The sequence below is a fragment of the Electrona antarctica genome (assembly GCF_951216825.1).
Source record: "Electrona antarctica genome assembly, chromosome: 6".
NCBI classification, from domain to species: Eukaryota; Metazoa; Chordata; class Actinopteri; order Myctophiformes; family Myctophidae; genus Electrona; species Electrona antarctica.
In genome coordinates this window covers 28,683,671-28,705,024 of record NC_136811.1, presented here as the reverse complement: position 1 = coordinate 28,705,024, position 21,354 = coordinate 28,683,671, and the positions used below count along the sequence as shown (strand labels likewise).

The 21,354-nt window shown below is 43.2% G+C and overlaps 1 protein-coding gene across 1 annotated transcript in view; it reads left to right on the top strand.

Moving 5' to 3' along the window:
- Positions 1-2,508: 2,508 nt before the first annotated feature.
- sntb1 (syntrophin, basic 1) overlaps positions 2,509-21,354 on the top strand; it is a 57,117-nt gene continuing 38,271 nt past the window's right edge. Inside the window, exons 1-2 of the mRNA XM_079504613.1 lie at positions 2,509-3,160; positions 20,534-20,774. Coding sequence (XP_079360739.1) covers positions 2,608-3,160; positions 20,534-20,774 — 794 coding nt within the window. The 5' untranslated portion in view covers positions 2,509-2,607. The remainder of the gene's footprint in view (positions 3,161-20,533; positions 20,775-21,354) is intronic.

The window sequence follows — 21,354 nt, the reverse complement described above, 5'->3', positions numbered from 1 at the left end:
GAGTATAGTGGTGTAATGATACGTGAGGGCATACTGCTAATATACATTTTGAGGGATATCATATGTATATTCCAGAGTCGATTAAGCCAATCGGTTGTTACATTATAAATATTCACGAAAAGTTGAATGATCTTGATTAAAATGTAACTAATATGCATTTTACTCATATCAATGTAGCACATAGAAGAAATGTTGATATTGGTATTGTTGCATGCCCATCGATAACATAGCAGGTTCAATAACACACTATTGGCTCTTGCTATCAGCAATGCAATCTATTCTAATCTCTCATTCCCAGCAGTTCCACCTAGTGTTCCAAACACACTGGTTCTAGAACTGGTTCTATTCTCGATTTTTGGAACCTTGGTGCTGTCATGGAACCGGCGGACACTTTTTGGTTCCAGTTCCAAACCAAGGGTTCTAACTGCACCATTTCATTTTCACTGGAAACACTCTGAACTGGTTCAATATAGGCAGGAAAAATGAACTGAACTGGTTCAACCCATGGTGGAAAAGGGGCCACATGGTTCAGGAGGTAGAGTGGTTCCTGGTTCAATCCCAAAAGTGCATGTCCTTGAGCAAGACACCCCAACTGCTCCTGATGAGCAGGTTGGTGATGGTTTCCTCTGCTATGAATATGTGCGTGAATGGGTGACTGAGTGTAATGCACATACTGTAGATGCACGCACGGATGCACGGATGCACAAACGCACGCACGCACGCACGCACGCACGCACGCACGCACGCACGCACGCACGCACGCACGCACGCACGCACGCACGCACGACGCACGCACACACACACACACACACATCTATTCTGTAATCCCATATCCCACTTCTCAATTTCACCTGAAGATGTCTCCCAGAAATTGTCTGGTAAAATAAAAAAAAATCTTGTGGGAAGAACAAGAGAGGGGAGTCTCGGAAATGTCCTTGAGAGGGTATAGGCCTATAAACACTAGTGTTTTTAATTATAGATGGAGCCTAATATAACTGCACATTACTGTCTTTAAATGGAACTGTTCCTCATCAAAACATTTCAAACAGATTTATATGATTCTTAAGGTCATCTACTTCATGTGGGTCTTAGTTCATTCATAATATTTGGACGGCACAAATTCTGTCATGTGTTTCTCAAGCTTGGACCAAAGCCCAAAGTGGGACACTGGTCTGTTTCTGGTGCGGGTGACGGGTCTCCACATGGTGAGAATCTAATTGTAATCTAAGTTTGTAATTATAGTTTTTTTTTTATCCCATGTAACAAACGGGATGGATGATGACAGGACATTCAAGCCATTATAACAACTAGAAGCGAACTGTAGCTTATTTGTGCTCACCTGCTATAGCTATTGCAGGTGTATGTGCTGATGGGTCAGTGTAAGTATATGCTATCCATTGAACAGGCTAGACAGCCTGTTCAATGACAGTCATAGGCTGATATGTCCTACTGTATTTTGAATCCCGTCACACATATCTCAGTTTATGTACAGAAGGTTTATTCTGCATATGAGATGATTAATTTAAGGCAGTGGTTTTCAAAGCGGGGTCCAGGGACACCCTGGGGTTCTTGAGGGGGTTCCAGTGTCCCCTGTTAAACTATAGGCTATAGTTAGGAATTAGAAATCAAATGTCTGTAACTCTGTAACTCTTTTTATATTCGTTTATTTAACAGGGACAATAAAAAAAAAACAATGTATCAAGTTATAAAAACAGGTCCTACAATGTGTCCATTTGTACATTATCTGAGTTAAGGACACCAAACTATGGGGATCCTTGAAATAACTTTTTAAAAAGTGCGTGAATCTACGACATTTCCTCACATAACCCTAACCCCTTCCAACCAGCCAGGTCTACTGCGCTCACTTGCTTGAAATTATGACTGGCAGGGCACGAAAAGGTTCTTTGGAATAATGGCAGAGGTGCAGGTGAATATTGCCCCGGAGGGGGTCTTTCCATGTCAGAGGCTCCTAACAAAACGTCCTCTCTCTGAAACGCCGCAGCTTCCCCAAACCGGCACGGGCGCATTCCTTTACGCGCGCACCCGCCAACACTGAACACTTCCAACGTGAACGTGTCGTGAGTCAATGTGAAGCGGTGACTCAGGAGAACAAGTGCGCAAGCATGTTTAGGGCTAATATGCAGTTAATGTTTAAGCAGTGTAAATTATGAGTTTTTAAGTAAACCAGAATGATGACATGTTATTTATTTGCGACAGCCGGGTCGCAAATAAACAGTGGGCGGCTGACGCTGATCATCTATTCTTCTCGTATACTATTGAGCTCACGTTTTTAATATTTTAAGGTGGATCTAAAATGATGGGAATTGGGAAATGAAGAAAACAGCATTCCTTGTGTATAATATAGTCGGATTTGGATTGCCTAAAAGCGGGGGAACAAACTCCACCCAGTGAACGGATCGGGGGGCTGGCGAAGCACAGCACCGTGTTAAAACAGACGATGGGACACTTGAGTAGGCTAAGTCCTGCGGAAAACTTGTGTGTGTGAGGCACAAAGTCCAGCGTGTGTGTAAGAGTGGGAGTAAGAGAGAGTGTGTGAGAGAGAGTTAAGTGATCATCACATGGGATTTTAAAAGAAATGCTCCAAAGATGGCGGTGGTAATAACGACTGGAGTTTCGGTTGCCACCAGGGTGCAAAAAAGTGGATTTTTGGAGGTTTTGGTGCGGGAGCGATGGCACAAAGTTTTGGCCAACTTGAACGAGGAAGCGCTCACGTTAAGCTGCGAGGAGACGAATAATAATGAGAATGTCAACTCCAACGGTATTACCAATGGATCTTATAATGGCAACAATAACACGGCGGGTCACCCCGGTGATAACAACAGTCCCACGAGCGCTACCGCGCGAACCGCGTTCACAGATCTACCGGAGCAAGTGCCAGAGACCATCGCCAACCGAAAGCGATGCGTCAAAGTGACCAAGCAGGAGGTCGGGGGACTCGGCATCAGCATTAAAGGAGGGAAGGAGAATAAAATGCCTATACTGATCAGTAAGATATTTAAGGGGCTCGCTGCGGACCAGACCCAGGCTCTGTATGTCGGGGACGCCATTCTCTCGGTTAATGGCATGAATCTACGGGACGCGACCCACGACGAGGCAGTGCAGGCGCTGAAACGGGCCGGTAAAGAGGTGACACTGGAAGGTAAGGGCAACCAAAAGGCGCGCTCTCTCTCTCTCTGAGTGTGTGTGTGTGTGTGTGTGTGTGGGTGATGTGCGCGCGCGCGTGTATGTACGCGTGCGTGCGTGCATATGTGTGTGCGTGTACAGGTGTGTGTGCGTTTGCGCGCGCGCGACATAGACAGATGGAGAGAAAGAGCGTGCATTTAAGGGAAAAAAAGTGTGAGATAAGGGGATAAAGTTTGAGGCAGGGAAGTGCTTTTAAAGAGGTTTCGGCTGGCTTTCCATCTGGCAGAAGTTACTCGTTATGCGCGTCATTTGCGTACATGCCGTAGGCTTCTCTTGAATCTCTTCCCATCTGGATGTCCGACTGTTCGGGTTACAAATGTAATAACTTTCTAAAAGTTATATCTTTTTTGCAGGTAGCCTAACCATCTTTGTATATGTCTTTGTTGTCTTTGTCTCTCTCATGCTTTCTAGTTTTATCCTTTTGACAGATATATTATGTTTCATGTAGGCTATGCATTTTGTTTCTCAATACAAATTTAAATCAGTTGATGATCAAATCAATCAATCAATCAAGCAAGCAAGCAAGCAAGCAAGCAAACAAACAAACTGTGGTCTCCACCTGTCTGTCTGTCTGTCTGTCTGTCTGTCTGTCTGTCTGTCTGTCTGTCTGTCTGACTGATGTACCTCCTCAACACCCCCTGCCCCCCACCAATCAATGTATCATTTTCCCCAGTACTATTACAAATTCAGATACCACATTTAACACTATTTAAGATTCTTTATTGTTAGGCTGCATCCTCCCCTTTACTGTATAATAGGATTCCTATTATACAGTAAAGAGGAGGAAGCCGGGAAAGGTGAAAACATTAAATGCGAGTTACCATTTCTCATGTTAGATCATTTGGATCCCACAAAAAAGACAGACCATTATAATATCTGTCTATCTGTGTCTCGCACGCACGCACGCACGCACGCACGCACGCACGCACGCACGCACACACACACGCGCACACACACGCACACACACACAAATACGCTGCGCACACACATGTGATGAGATGATGACCCTGCACCCTGCCGCAAGGGACACTGAGCTCCTGGAACTCTCTGAGATAAGACCTTCACATGCAGTTATAAGAGGCAGAAGACAGAAACAGGAAAGAAGGAGGAAGGGATGAGAAGGAGGTAGAGAAATAGGGGAGGTAGAGTGGAAAGAATAAGAGGAAGACAAAGTAAGGTAGCTTATTTCCAAATTTCAGAACGATAATATAGCTTAAGCCTAACCCTAACCAAATGGGATTTTCACTCATGAGAAGCAGTGACCATAGTGGGGGATTTCATTATTTTGTTAAAGCGAGGAATCGGGTTTAGCATTTTCACCCTATACCTCTTTAACTCACCAACAAACACGATTGATACAGATTGTGAAATTGTCACAAAGAGTGACAGTTACTCAATATTGAGTTATATTGTTTATATAGCGTTCCTTGTACACCAATGGAGAACCATTGCTGTGGCTCACAGTCAGAAACAAGACAGACAATTTTGAGTCTTGAGTCATTCACACAGACAGATGGAAAGCGCCATTGTGAATTCATTTAAAAAGTACCAAAGTAGACTGTCTGAGCACAATATATTTTCTAGACTAGTCGAATTGGTAATATAAGTGGTTATATTTAAAGTGGGTGAGTTGGTTTGATCCGACTGCACGCCTGAGAGAAGCAGAGTTTATTTTAGAGGAAGACAGAATTGTGGAGGAAACATCTGATCAAACTGTTAGCAGAGGCATTGTCAGGGGAATCGTGTGTGTGTGTGTGTGTGTGTGTGTGTGTGTGTGTGTGTGTGTGTGTGTGTGTGTGTGTGTGTGTGTGTGTGTGTGTGTGTGTGTGTGTGTGTGTGTGTGTGTGTGTGTGTGTGTGTGTGTGTGTGTTTGTGCAGGCGTGTATGCATGTGTACATCTAGAAGTGTGTAATGCCACTTTGCTATTGAAAGCACAGATAAGCCATCTTGAAAACTCATCAGAGGAGGAAAATAAACTCACACCTGTCTGATGTATTAAAACACATGAAACCAGACAGGATGGATATACCACAACAACTGTCTGACCTTAAGACAAACATTGACATTGTGTCTGGTAATCCCATGGATATATATAGTATACATGAATGTGCACAATTTGGGTGAAAACCTGATGACTGGAGGAACATATATACCCCTGAGCATCCTAGATTCAACTGAAACGGCAACTTGGGTACTTCATTAGCTCAAATAATGTTTCAGCTTTTTGTCCACCTACACACAAACAGTTATTAAGTTGTTCCTCAGACTCAGCAGGAAGTTTAAGTGACTAAACCTCATCAGTGGGGGCCTCTAGTGAGTTCAACTCTAGTTTCTACATTCTAGCTAATATACACACGTTTTAATATAATTTTGATGGCATTTTCTCTGTGTAATTGAACATAATGCAGTGCGGGGTGACAGGGAAGCAGGAGGGAAGGCTATAGGTAGCAATGGATCAGATTTAAAACTGGGATATCATGAGCACATGGCATGCATGCATCCTATCCCACTAAGCCACAGTGACATACGATCTGGTAATGCATTAAAACAGAATATTTACATTTTAAGAATCAAAAATTGTTGCCCCAATCCAATGAACTTGGACAGATTTGCAAAAGAAAGTTAGTTTTAAACATTTATTCTTATCACTATACTTGTGTGGGAAAAGTGACTTCAGTGGACAAAAGGTGATTGAGTGTATGTATGTTTATTTATTTATTTTACACGGCATGGCTATGTAAAACTAGAGGCCAGCCGTCTGTTAGAGGGTCTGTCCATCTGTCTCTCTGTGTGATATCCGGAGCTAACCTTGCAAACCACTGGACCAACCAGTGATAAATGTCTTGTGCATCCTGCCAGTAGGCAAAATAAATACCTCCACACATTTTATTTTAATTTTCTCTCATATATTGTTCAAATATTTAGCTTTTTTGTTACACACACACACACACACACACACACACACCGCACGCACGCACGCATGCACGCACGCACACACAATTCCCCTGACAATGCCTCTGCTAACATTTTGATCAGATGTTTCCTCCACAATTCTGTCTTCCACGTGCGCGCGCACAACGCACGCACGCACGCACGCACGCACGCACGCACGCACGCACGCACGCACGCACGCACGCACGCACGCACGCACGCACGCACGCACGCACACACACACACACACACACACACACACACACACACACACACACACATACACACACACACACACACACACACACCATCTGGCATGCCAACTCTCTAACGCAGTAATAAGCATCATGCCAGAATAGCAGACAGTAGCTCGAAAATAGACAATACCATTACAAATAGAAAGTAGTAGAATAGAATACAACAGAAACAAACTCCTGCAGACGGACAGGATATGAATCCGCCGCTGTTGAGCCTTTAATGTTTTGCCTGTCATCACCTTGATCCAGGTGTGTGTGTGTGTGTGTGTGTGTGTGTGTGTGTGTGTGTGTGTGTGTGTGTGGGTGTGGGTGTCTGTGTGTGTGTTGTGTCAGCGTCTATGCAGGTGTGGCCAATAGTAGTGTAAATGTACATTTTGTGTGTTGTCATCAGCTCAGCTGTAGGACAGACATTGTATTCTGTCGCACATTGTGTCTAAACGTGTATGTGTGTCTCAGCGTGTGTGAACTTGTGTATACAGTATGTGTTGTCATAGTAGTCATCAGCACAGCAGTATAGTCTAGACTGTGTCCGTATGTGTGGCTGTCTGTCTAAGAGAGAGTTTGTCTATTGGCCATCCTACTATTTATGTCATTACTGAAGCTATCATCATCACCTCTGCTACTCTCTTGCTCTCCAGAGCGGATACGAGTGATGATAATAACAACAACAACTGTGGTGGTAGCACTAATGATTGTGGTTGTGATGATAATAGAGTGAATCATTCACTCCTGTCCTCTGTTGAGTGTTTTACTATCTGGGACAGTTAGTTCTTTTTGCTCCTTTGTTGTCTTTGTAAAAGAAAAAAATATATACAATCTTTTGTCTCTAGCATTGTATTTTGCCTTCCTCGCTTTTGTTGCTTACAAGTTTGTTTACTTTTGGAATTAATAGATACTTGCCTGTTATTTCCGTTTGCAATGCCAACATTTCAGGTGTGGCTTAATAAGGAGGATATACTGTATAAGGCCCTTAATAAAAAGGTGCGATAATCTGTAATTTGAACTCGTCATCTATTGATATTCCTTGTTACCCTGTGCATGAGTCAACTCAATCTACCTTTAACAACCCTCCCAAGTTTCATCTAAATATATACTGCACTTCATTATATAGCCTCTGGAAATAATGTCATATCCACCATAGAGCTCTATCAGTATGCCTGTGATTTTGCAACCTGTCTCATTTACTTACACATTTTCCAAATGCTTGTGGGGAAAGCAAGTTATGTTCGCATCCTGTTTGCATTAGGAGACACACCCATACTTTCTGATGTCCACATTTTTGGCTCCTCGTGAGCAAATGTTGACATAGATTTTATCAGTACTGTAAAGTGGATCTTTGCTATAGTTTAATCTGGATTGTACAATGAATATTAACATGAGGCAGTAGACATTACAAGAGATTGTTATTACATTTGCTTACAAGTAAAGGTACAGGTAAAAAATAAATAAAAATAAAACAGGCCTTGCAATCTAAGGTAAGTAATTTGGTGTATATAAAGTAGCCTACTGTAGTTGTTGAACGTGTCACATCAATTGTGAATATAAACCTTCAAGAACACGGGGTCAGATTTAACCCAGATAAGAATAATGTGCTGTGGATTCACTCCTTTTTCTGGACATTTCGTTTTTCTGCCTCTGTGGGCACCACCTCCTTTTGGTGTAGAAACGGGAACTTGGTTTGGCTCCTCCCCTTTCCCAGTCCACTTCCTCCTGTTGCTTCTGTGTTAATTCCTACTAACAACAACACTACATGTTTAGGGCAGTGGTGCTGACTATTCTGCTGTCAGTCTTGAGAGATTATTGTCTGGTTGCTTTGACATGTTTCATCACATGCACACTAATGTATGAAGTCATTCCATTCCTCTGAAGAAATGTTCAGGCTTCTAACAAGTCTATGTAACCGACGTATCTGTAATATGCACACTAGTATACATTAACTATAATGTAGGATACTGTACATGGCAGCACAGTAGAGTAGTGGTTAGAACAAGATGGTCCTGGCCTGGGTTCAAATCCTAGCAGGGATTCATGGAGTTTTTATGTTCTCCCCATGTTTCAGTGGCTTTCCTCCATGCATGCTAGGTAGGCTACATATTCCTACCAAGGTACTGGTATTTCAACTGGAGTTGGTCCCCAGGCACTCTACTGTAGCTGCTCACTAGTAGTTAGGAGGGGTCAAATGCAGAGGACACATTTCCCCAGGGGATAATAACGTATAATATAACAGCATTCTATGAAATACTGTGTTGATGGACAACCTTCAGAGCATGCATGTTTTCATTCCTCATTTAAAAAAATCCCACAATATGTTGGACATAATTATCAGTGAAAAATAAAAAATAAATTAATCCAATTTAAGTAACTACTGTAGGCTATGTGCAAAGTAAAAAAGAAAAGAAAAGGAAAAAACTTAGTATTCTTTGTATAACCTCTGCTTCTTGGATAGGAATGTTGAGACCATAGAGTACAGTGTAGAGCGCCTCCACATGATAAAAGGAGAAGTATGTTTTATCAGCATATGGGTGACACAAGGACACTTTTCTAAGCTATTTCAAAATAGAATGTTCCAAAGAATTCACACAACTGTCTTTCCCAATAAGTTCAATGTAACATAACAACACTATTGTGGCATTTCCGCCTCTGCAAATTTGTGATCTCGTCATGAGCCCTTTCTATACACTGACACCACGCTAGACAGGAACGCCCAAAAACATCACATCCGGTTTTAGCCTGGGGTAAGAATTTTCTATGGCTGCCAATGCAACTTGGTCCAATCCACCCTGGGCAAGACCTACGATGAAAAGACTATCAGCGGAAGTGGCGGAAGTGTTGCGTGTAAGATAACTACGTCACGCGGTGCGGCTGTGTTTACTAGTCCCCACCCAATGATCATTTCAGCGGGAATACATTTTCGGGAACACAACGCTGCGATTGGTCAAAAAACGTTAACTTCCGGGGGGGGGGGGGGGGGGGGGGGTTACACGGCGGAAGTCCCGCCTTTCGATAGCTTCTCTGCCTTAGGTTGTGACCAGGCTCTTCTTTTTCGCAGTGAAGTGAGCCTGGGACCGAGGCTAGGTCCAATCCTTAATCACATACGGACAAACATCTATGCCGATGCTATCTAACTTGCGGAGGTAGCGTGCCTTGTCCACGGGCAACAGATCTTACAACGTATGGCATTGCAAATACGTTTGATAATCGCTACTCTGCTCAATATTGTTTTGAAAATGCCGCAAATTGCATTGCAGTGAACGAGCGCAAATCACAACTTCCCCAGGGGGTGGGCGGAGTCACAGTTTGAGGCACTGATTACGCGCCGTGGTGTCAGTGTATATATGAGGCTTCTGGCATACTTTTGCATTCATGTTCACTACTTACATAAGAGTCCACCTTATGCAAAAACATACCTCGGAGGTGGGTCTGTAAAGGCCTTTTGTGTCGCTGTGGTATGCAGCAACATTACCTGCTGTGTGCCCACAAGGAATACAAGTCTAGATTCTGCAGTTGCAGCTTTATAAGAAGCATCTTTTTTGGGTTGCTCTCTCTCTCTCTCTCTCTCTCTCTCTCTCTCTCTCTCTCTCTCTCTCTCTTTCTCTACTGCAGTGGTTAGTTACAGTGTGTCAACATACACTCTTGTGCCACAAGACCTGTGGGCCTGGAATTTTGTAACAAGTAACAACACATTATTGCAATGCAAGAATACATACGACTATACAAAAAGCTATTAATTATTTATTTATTTAATATATCAGTAATTTTGTGCAGACTCATTTCCTAGTACAGAAGCATGCTTGTCATTGTCTATGTGAAATTGTTTTATCTTTTTATTTATTTTTCAAAAAATGTCTAAAATAGCATGAATATTTTAGTGTTGTAGATCCAATATTTCTTCTGTGAATACAGGTGTGAGGTGTACTCTATTTCCAAATCTCACCACTTCACTCCCATAGCAGTACTAACAGGAGTATTTCCTTCCATTCCCCACCCAAACAAAGATTCCCATTGATAGCATAGTACTAGAGAGGAAGTATAAAAAGTTTGTACCTATGTGTGTCCATTACAGCATAAGCAGTGCCATATGCCATGCAGTAGCTAGTTGAGTACTTACCTGATCCGGCAAGTAAATATGTGAAGACACCAAAAAAATGCACATAAATATTAATAAACATGTATATTACAATACAGAGAAGCATAAGCATAACCATGCAGTAGGTCCAACAGCTAATCTATAGTATGGATGCCTCCCTAGCGTCTCCCCAAGGAGGTTCTCGCTGCATGTCCCACTGGGGACCCGCTGTGTTGGTGTATGCTGTATAGTAGCAATGTCAGGTGAGCTGTGTTGTGAAGGTTGCTGTGATGGGTCTACTTTGGTTGGGGCTTTCAGACACGCTGGGAAAGACCTCCACTGTAGAGTGTATCGGTGGAAGTAGCGGGATTTTGGCGGAAGCACCGCTCAAGGATGCTTGAGATTGGTTGTTGTGATTGGTCTAATGCAGAGAGTAGAAAGCGCAGCGTAAATGCTACTTGTTGTGGGGGAGAGAGGAAGTGGAGAAAGAAGAGAGGGAGAGAGAGAAAGACAGACAAACAGGACTGGTCTTTTTCTTCCTTTAGTAAGTAGAGGAAGAAAAACAAACCCACATTTGGAGAGAGAGAGAGACAGAGAGAGAGAGAGAGAGAGAGAGAAGAGAAGTTTGCATATTGTATGTGCCTAAGATGCCAGCTCATTATCAAGGGAGCAGGTAAACAATATCGAGATTGTGTATGTATGTGTATGTATGTATGTATGTATGTATGTATGTATGTATGTATGTATGTGCGTGCGTGCGTGCGTGCGTGCGTGCGTGCGTGCGTGCGTGCGTGCGTGCGTGCGTGTGCGCGTGCATGCCACTAGAAGAGAGTAGTTGTGGAGGCTTGCACCTGCGTGTGTATGTACATGCATGTACATGTACGCATGTAAACTTGCAACCCAGCGAAGCAGTGACAGATGAATAAATGGGGAAGAACCAACCTCCATTGAGCTTCCAAATTGTCTTATGTAACAGCAGACTTGTACCCTGGTTTTATATAAACACTCCAGTAGAGATTCTAATTATCCTCTCATGCTATTGAAGTAACACTGAGCTCATTCTAAGGAGTTAACTGCACTGGTGCTGTAATGGAATAGAACACACACACACACACACACACACACACACACACACACACACACACACACACACACACACACACACACACACACACACACACACACACACACACACACACACACACACACACACACACACACACACACACTTGATAGTTGATACAGAAAAGTTAAATCGACCTATATAAATGTATACTGTATGTGTGTGTGTGTGTGTGTGTGTGTGTGTTATTTTAACCTATCTATTCTGTACCATAAATCATGTTTTGCACACCTACAGTGGATTGAGTAGGACACGGTGTTGGTGGGGACACTTACTGGGTGACAAGAAGCCCTCCTAATCCCAATATCTCCCCTAGCCCAAAGGGAGTCCTTCACGACTGTTCATCCTCCCATGCTTGAGATCAGGATTCAAATCCTGGGTGTTAAAACCTTGTTGATTGTAGCTTTCATTTAATTTGATTGCGCACATGTTAGTGTATGCAGACAGTACAATACAATTTATATCAGAGGATAATAATTAATTTGTCTGATAGCTTTAAAATGAGTGCCAAACTACATTGTCTTTTTGGCATATACGGTAGATACTTTGTGTTTTGGTCCGACGGTCATTAGACCGGCAACCTACCTCTATCCCTAACCTAACCATAAACACAAGCACAGGAGCAGCGCATGTTCGAGCAGTAGTCCGACCGTTGTTCCCGCGTGTCGGACTAATGCTCCATCGGAATTGTGTCCGTATCCCGGTAATTGTTGTAAGTGGTTTCATTTAAAATCTAAGCAGCAATATGTAAATTGTTGGATTACAGTGATGTTGTTTTGTTCCTGGGTGTATTAAGTCTCCAGTGAGATGTGAGTCCCTGTTAGAGGAAGACAGAGATGCGTAGGAATTTCCTACCCATTCCTACTAGGAAACATCTCATCAAGCTATTGGCAGAGACATTGTCAGGGGACTCTGCACTGTACTCTACTGCACTGTGTGTGTGTGTGTGTGTGTGTGTGTGTGTGTGTGTGTGTGTGTGTGTGTGTGTGTATGTGCGTGCGTGCGTGCGTGCGTGCGTGCGTGCGTGCGTGCGTGCATGCGTGCGTGCGTGCGTGCGTATCACATTTTCATGCAGGAAATGTTTGGGGGATTGTAAATTGTACTGTATGACATGTTGTCGTTAATGTCATGTGAACAACCAAACTATGTGCAGACTTGGCTTGGGACACCTGCTACTACCATAGCTTCATTGGCACAAAGGTGACAAATGCATGAGAATGGCCAATGGCCACATAACTGTCCCTGTCCCTGACTGGTCACTAGGGCCCTATCTTGGGCGCGCCTTAACCTTTATCACTAAAATTATTTGCCATTCTTTACTACTATGAAAAACATTGGAAAATACTTCAAATAGCCGATGAACACAAGGCTGCTGTACTTTATACCTCACACTAAGCATTTAAAGTATGAGGTTTAAGTACAGCAGGCTTGTGTTCATAGAAAGATTGGGTATTGGGTAAGACTGACGTTATGTATCGTTAGGTATCTGTATCTTTCAAGACCTTTCACTGCTTCGTCTCAACCATTACTCTATGGCTCTGGTCTCAGCCACCGTGCATTTTTTGACTATCCGTTTCTCCCCAAAGTTGAATGTTGCCACCACTGTTGGAGCAGCCATAAACTACACAGGTTCATCCCAAAGTTCTGGGCATCTTTGTAAAATTAGTGTTAGTAAAAGAGTAACGTTTGAGCAGATCAGTCACTCTACCATTCAATGTAGTAGAAGACCTGCTTACACCGCAGATATGTCGTCTCCGCCTACAGGAAATGTATGCGATGACAATCGCTGCGACAATGACACCCGTTTCTGAATTTGTCTATACATATCACAATGGGCAATGAATGTCTGATTGGACTACCCACTCAGAAAAATGGATATGGATGGATGGACTGACTTTGATAATGAATTGAAAATACATCGACCATAGTATTGATCTTTTTATTTTATTTTTTAATTTAGTTCTTTCTCATAAAATAATACATGCCGAAGTCCTGGTAGTTTAGTGGCTTTCAGAACTAAAGCCAGATTACTATCACTGCCATTCTACACACACACACACACACACACACACACACACACACACACACACACACACACACACACACACACACACACACACACACACACACACACACACACGCACACACTCCACAATACTATAAGCCCCAGTTAATGGTTCTAAGAGATCCGCTTTTTCTCTCATGGGGCTTCATCATGCTTTGGAGCACAGAAGATGAGGCAGATTGTGTGTGTGTGTGTGTGTGTGTGTGTGTGTGTGTGTGTGTGTGTGTGTGTGTGTGTGTGTGTGTGTGTGTGTGTGTGTGTGTGTGTGTGTGTGTGTGTGTGTGTGTGTGTGTGTGTGTGTGTGTGTGTGTGTGTGTGTGTGTGTGTGTATGGGGTGGGGCATGGATGTGTGTATTGCGTGCCTACATGCGTGCGTGAGTGTGTAGATTTTGTATGAAAATACCGGTAGTTATTTTGAACTAAAATCTTCATGTTCCTTTATGCTGCCTTTAAATTATAAAGGAACTAGTGCTGGATATTACTTCCAATCTCACGAGGCCATCATACAGAGGCCACGATACCATATATATCAATATATCGATATATTCATATATAATACGTTTATTCAAAATAATGTCCATGTTGCACAAATACAATAAAACACTTTCAGGCCCACAGATATCTTTAAATTAAAATAAAATGTCTATAACATCCTAACAAGGGGTCTGGGAAGGGAGTGCATTGCAACTTGCAAGGGGGGCTTTGATAACGTTAAACAGAGGTACGTTTGTCAACACTGATCACCCAGATAATTACAATTTACAATTTAGGCATTTAGCAGACGCTCTTAATCCAGAGCGATTTACATTAAGCAATAACAAAAGCATGGCATACATCACATATATAAAAAGTAGTTATCATGAATCATGCATAAACTAAGAACGTAACAGTGGAGTATCTATGTAAACTATACATACTATACTATATAATATATTATACATGTGTAGCCTACTATAAAGTGCTATGACTACATAAAATGCAATTCTAGAGCTGTCTACGTAACAAGCTATAATTCTGTTTAAAATACTATCTAAGTCTACATAATGTGCTATCTAAGGGGCTAGGCTAGGGCAAGTGCTACGGGCCATGGTGGAGTCTGAAGAGGTTTGATTGATTGATTGAAAATTGTATTAACAGTTTGCAGAATTACAGTACATTTCAAGCACAAACTCAATACAAAGGCTGTTAACTGTGAGTGGACGACCCAATTAAGCATTACACTTGTTTACAACAGGGTCCACCATGTTCAATTCATCAAAACATTTAGAGACGTACAAATAGACACTTCTATATAGACAAAGAACAGTACAGGAATTCATCATAATGGAGGTAAAAAGGGAAAAGAAACATATACAGTGAGGGGGAAAAAGGGGGGGGGGGGCGGTGGGGGGGGATTCAGATTTTACGGGGGCCAGTTTCGAATTGCAGCCATCCGTAGGTGCCCTTTGAGAGCGGTTTTGAAGGAGTCAAGGGATTCGCATGTCTTAATGACTGTTGGTAGGGCGTTCCACATTTTGGTGGCATAGGAGCGAAAATAATTTAGTCCCTTGTTTGTGCCGAATCTGGGTTGAACATGATTCGTTGCACTCCCTCTGGTGTTGTGGGTGTGGACTTCGTTAACATTAAGGAAGTATCTACACAGGTACATGGGTATCTTGGTGGAGTATCGAATCTTGTGGACCAGACCCATTGCAAGATGCTGTACTCTGTCGCCGACCCTAAGCCATGCCAGTCTGTCAAAGTGGGCAGGGGTGAGGTGGGTTCGGGGGGTGAGGCCAAGTAGGAGCCTGACCACTGACCAGTTTGTTTTGGGAGGTCTGGAGCCTAGTTTTAAGGGCCTTTGAGGTGCTGTGGTACCAGGAGGTGCATGCATAGTCAAAGAAGCCTTGTACAAGGGCTCCTGTTAAGGTCTTCAAGGTGTTTTTGTTGACCAGTGAGGAGATCCTGTAAAGGAATCTTGTTCTTTGGTTGACTTTTTTGATTACATTGGTGGCCATTTTATCACCGGAAAGATTAGCCTCCAGGATGGAACCTAGGTAGGTAATTTCATCTTTACGTGTGATAACATTGTCACCCACTCTAACCAAGAAGCCATTTGCCTTGCTGAGATTACTATTAGATCCAAAGAGAATGGATTCAGTTTTTCCCAGGTGTAAAGATAGTTTGTTATCAGCGAGCCAGGTGCAGATTCTACCGAGTTCAGAGCTGAGGGCATTTTCAACCTGCAGTTTGTCCCTGTCCGAGACCAGCAGTGCCGAGTCATCTGCGAACAGGAACAAGTTGCAGTCACAAGCTGAAGTCATGTCGTTAACATATATTAGGAACAGTAGAGGCCCTAGTATGCTTCCTTGTGGAACGCCACAGCTCACTGGGAGGGGGGGGGACAGTGTTCCGTTCACTTCCACCATCTGTGCTCTCCCCTCCAGGTAGGATTGCATCCAGCTCACTGATGTGCTATCGAAACCAATTGCTTTTAGCTTGTTAACCAGTATGGAGTGGTTCACTGTGTCAAAAGCCTTTTGGAGGTCCAGCATGACCATGCCGCAGTATTTGCCAGCGTCCACCTCTTGTTTGATGTGGTCGCTCAAATAGAGAAGGCATGTGTCAGTGGAGTGGGATGTTCTGAAGCCAGATTGGAACTCGTACAATAATTTATTAGTGGCAAGATACTTTTCAACCTGTTCATAGACTATTTTTTCTATCACTTTCGAGATGGAGCTTAGAATAGAAATAGGGCGGTAGTTGCCGGGGTCTAAGGTGGGTTTTCAGACTACGGCGGAAGATTGGGAGTTCATGGGAATTCATGCCGAGAGGCTGCTGTATCGATATGGCAATAACCATATCGATACAGCAGCCTCTCGATCGATTCACCGTCGTCCGGATGTTCTATCGATATATTGCCAATTATCGATTAATTGAATGCACCACTAAAAGGAACCCATGACTTTATGCTTTCAAGTGCTTGTTGTCTTATTGATCGTACACAAGAAAACATAACCGAAACGCCATCGTAGTGAACATCCAGATCAGTTTCTTCTGAGAAGTTTACTTTACTGAACGTTTTCATCAGGGGTGTATCATAAAAGTTCACCGGGCCCACTGAAATATTTGGTTTTTTATACGTCGTTATGCTTCACCTCAACTATTTCATAGACCTTTTTAGTCTCCAACCGAAGCAGATTTGAATCTGTGTGGGTGATTGTGGCGTGCAGTCGGATCAAACTGTCACCGTTATGGGTCCATTCAGGACACTTGCACGCCTCTCAGTCCCATACGCATCTTTGCTTTATCTGTCAGCTTGTCATGTCCCCTCTACACGTTGACGGTTAGGCTTGTTACAGTGAAGCATCAGGTCTATTTGCCCCAGAATAGCTCAAATGCCTGGCTTCAAACACCACCGGTGTTATGCCAATTAAGCCAGGCTCGTACTGTGGGATCAATTAAACATCTAGGGCATTCATAGGATTCAGTGCACTAAAAGCATTGAGCACACATTGAGAACTCACTTTATTTCTGTCTCTCTATTTGTGTATTTTGCTTAGCTGTGTTCTCACTTCCAGTGCTGTGTGTAAAAATGACCATTGAGCGGTCTTGTCTTGTCTTGTCTTTGACCCTAGTCAAATACGGGTGATTTTCATCCGGACAATTATATTTTTGTAATTATCATAATGTTGCTGATGTCTGAGGTGGGTGGGTCTTTCAGTACCTTCATGATGCTCAGTGACATAGAAGGTAGGTTTGTTTCCCTGCCCACATCCCTGTTTTTTTCTACAGGCAGGTGTTTGGGTGAATTTCACCCATATGTTTGTTTTTTGTGTGTTTTCTTTCACTGGACCAGGAATGGGTGGACCAAAGGAGAAGTTCACAACTCCATTATAGTTTTTTATAGGAATATCCTGAAAATACGTTTTTTACCGATTTTACCCCCCTAGGGCCGCACCAAAGTCTTGATGAAATATTAAACAAGAGTACCTCAAGTTGCCATGTATTGCTGTGCTTCAATATGTTTTGATGAGAAATATTTGTTATGGAATATTTTACATGGTGTAAAATATACCTGTGTTTACTGTTTAGTGATGGTATGACAAAAGTCATGTTTAGTGTTCTAGGTTTAATAATAATAATAATAATAATAAACATTATTTATATAGCACCTTTCATGACATAAATCCAGCACAAAGTGCTTTACAGAGCAAAAAAGAGAAGCAAAAACATAAAATAACATTAGAAAGGCAAAAGCATAAAGTAATATTGGAATAATATCATGATAGAACATAAAACAACATTAAAATAACAGCAGAAAAAAGGCAGCGAATCAGGCAGAACAGTGCATGAATAACAACACAGAGATGTTCAACTAAAATCAAGAGTGAAGAAGTAGGTCTTGAACTGTCCTTAAGGTGTAGTTTATTCCAAGCTGTCGACCCATATGCCATTTTAGGCACATCAAGCATCCACTTATCCAGATTTTGCCTTTTTCTAACTAAAACATCAGCAAGCTAACAACACTTGGGTGTTTGTTTGCTTACTAAGTGGAAATGCCATTTATTGGCTGTATGCTGCATATCAGGATCTGCCAGCGTGGTGGCAATGAAGGTCACAGAGGAAGGAAAGTAAACGATCCAGGCAAGAAAAACAATTACTGTATACTAGCCATTTACATACTGTAGCCTAGTAAGCCTATACTATACTAATGACAATTCGATATAGTAGCATTAAAGATACATAGATTAAATAAAAGCTTCATGGAGATGGGAGCATAGGACCCATTTGCTTCTTTCCTGCTTTCTAGAAATCAGATGTTTTCTGTTGAAGATGTTTCAATTATTGAACAGGCCACTAATACAGCGACAGCTAAACTAGCAGCTATGTTGGCGTACAAACGTTTGGGCCACTAACAAGATGTTTTAGTGGGTCAAATGTCTTAGTGGTCGTTGCACCAAAACTGCATACAGTGTAATTGACATTGCCATAACAGATTCTTGAGAGCCACTCAACCGAGTAATAGTCTGTACGGCTTTAAATGTCTCGCTGGTGTGCCAATTAAACCACCACTATGACTCTCATTCTGTCTCATTCTCAGTCTGCTTAAACATGTGTGCGGTATCCTCACTTCCTCTGATGCATAATTAATAAAATATTGCCATCAAAAGCATATGAATTTCAGTCATTGATCTAAAAAAAATCTCCTTTTCTTTTTGCTTCTCCAGTGCAAAAGGGATTTCACATCAAAAACGGGAGTATGATGTAAAAGGACAGACTGCCAGCTTTATATTAGTTTCCTTATTAACCTCCATGTTCAACTATAGTATGTTTAGTTAATTTTTAATTCATGAAATAGATTTTCTTCAAACAGCATGGGAGGTTTTACGATATGCAACCTTTCAATAAAATCATAGAGATGAATTCAAAGAACATTCTGTTGCAAGAAAGTCATAATAACAGCTATTATACAGTTACACACAGTGGTGTGTGCTGTGAAAAATCACCATAAAAATAACAAATAAGGAGGACGCGGGGGTAAAGTTCCTACCAACGACCGCCGTGGAGACTGGGGTTTGATTCCTCTGCTGTGCCTCTGCCACCTTGGGGTGTGTATCGGAGGAGACGTGTTTGTCTACACCTTCTCCAAGACTAGGGGTTAGCAGAGACAGGCCCTATACACAGGGAATTGGCATAATGATTAAATTGTGGGTTAAAATGAAAAAGAGAAAAACAGTTGATTAAAAAAAAGTGCAAACAAACAATGAAAAAGCATAGAACATCCATCTTATAAAGTTAGCTAATAGATCCAGGCCATTGACAAATCATTCCCCATTGCCCAGCAACCTTTTGTAATTTCCATGATCTATTGACTGTCAAGAGTGATTTGCCTGAAGACCTAAGGTCATGTTTTTGCTCATAAGTTGGCAGTGGAGCCTTAATGCAAACAGCGTCCAAACCGTGAGGTGCTTTTAAAGTGGTTAAACCATGAAAATTCAAAGGGCAACCAGGAAAGTGAAGTAGTGTACATACATTATATTGTCACTTTGTAATGTATAGTTTATATAAGAAACAATAGCACTGCATTCGATTTGGGTATAATAAATAATGGTATTATCCTTCTATGCACATAACTCAAGAACCGTTCGCTCCACCGACTTCAAATTCGACACACACGTTCCACACCCCCACAGGGAGTGCAGTGCCCGGTGTCAAATCCGTCAGATCGCACGGTTCTCCAGGACTGCGACAAAAGGCCTCTGCCCGGACTCTGGACAGGGCCCCTGCCCAGGCTCCATATATGGAGCTGGCCCTGTTCTGACATCAAAACACTCCATATTTGGGAATGCCTGACACAGAACACCATACGGAAATCTCCATATATGGGCATAAAAGGGACACAGACAGATGGGTGGAACGGGTACTCTGACACGGGTACAACAGGTATTGCATAGCCAGGTGGGGCATGGATCTCCAACTTCCATCGTTACCGACTCGGTGCTCTATAGCCGGGCACCGGTCTAGTAATGTAAATGCACCACGTCTCTGTGTGTACGTACATGTGTACGTACATGTGTACGTACATGTGTACGTACATCTGTAATCCACATAACTCGAGAACTGTTTGCCCGACCGACTTCAAATTTGACACACACGTTCCACACCACCACAGGGAGTGCAGTGCCCGGTGTCATGCAGCCGATTACAGTACTTGCGCACTCTGCTCGCGCAAGTAATAACTGGGTGTGGCATGCATTTCCAACTTGCATCATTCCAAGTAGACCAGTGCCCAACGAGCACCGCTCTAGTATTCAAAAGTCGACCATTCAAATGAAAATGTTCCTGCTTGTGTCTTACAGTACAATGAAAACCTCTCTGTCTTGTCCCTCCTCCTCCTCTCCCAGTCAAGTACATGCGGGAAGCCACACCGTATGTCAAGAAGAGATCCCCTGTGTCCGAGATCGGCTGGGAGACCCCCCCACCCGAGTCGCCCAGACTCGGCAGCCCTCCCATCACCTCCTGTCCAGACCCTCTGAGCTCCCCTCTTCCTCCCACGTCCCTCTCCCTGCAGGGAGACAAGAGGTTTATACCGCTCAGGATGTGTTACGTCACCCGAGCCATGACCACACCCGACCCTGAGAACAGGTGAGACACGCACGCACGCACGCACGCACGCACGCACGCACGCACGCACGCACGCACGCACGCACGCACGCAAGCACGCACGCACGCACGCACGCACGCACGCACGCACGCACGCACTCACGCACGCGCATACATACTATACCCACATACATACACACCAACTCAGTTGAAATTGCTTGACAAGTAAGTATACAAGGAATACGGTACTGGCCTGGGTCTAACTTTGCCACACATGTTTAGATGTGGTGTTGTATGGGATAGCCATCTGTTGATGTGTGTGTGTGAGTGTGTGAGTGTGTGTGTGTGCGTGCGTGCGTGCGTGCGTGCGTGCGTGCGTGCGTGCGTGCGTGGGGGTGTGTCTGTCAACCTGGGGGGGCAGCGGACTGACCTCATGCTTCCTTCTATGCATGATGAGTCCAAGCTGCTTCTTTTCACCTAACAGGGGAGAGTTTCCCCGGCCAGACGTAGCGCGTGGAAGGAACACGTTATGCGTGCGTGCGTGCGTGCGTGCGTGCGTGCGTGCGTGGGGGTGCGTCTGTCTGTCTGGATTTAATGTTGAAAACCAATCAGTGCTGCTCAT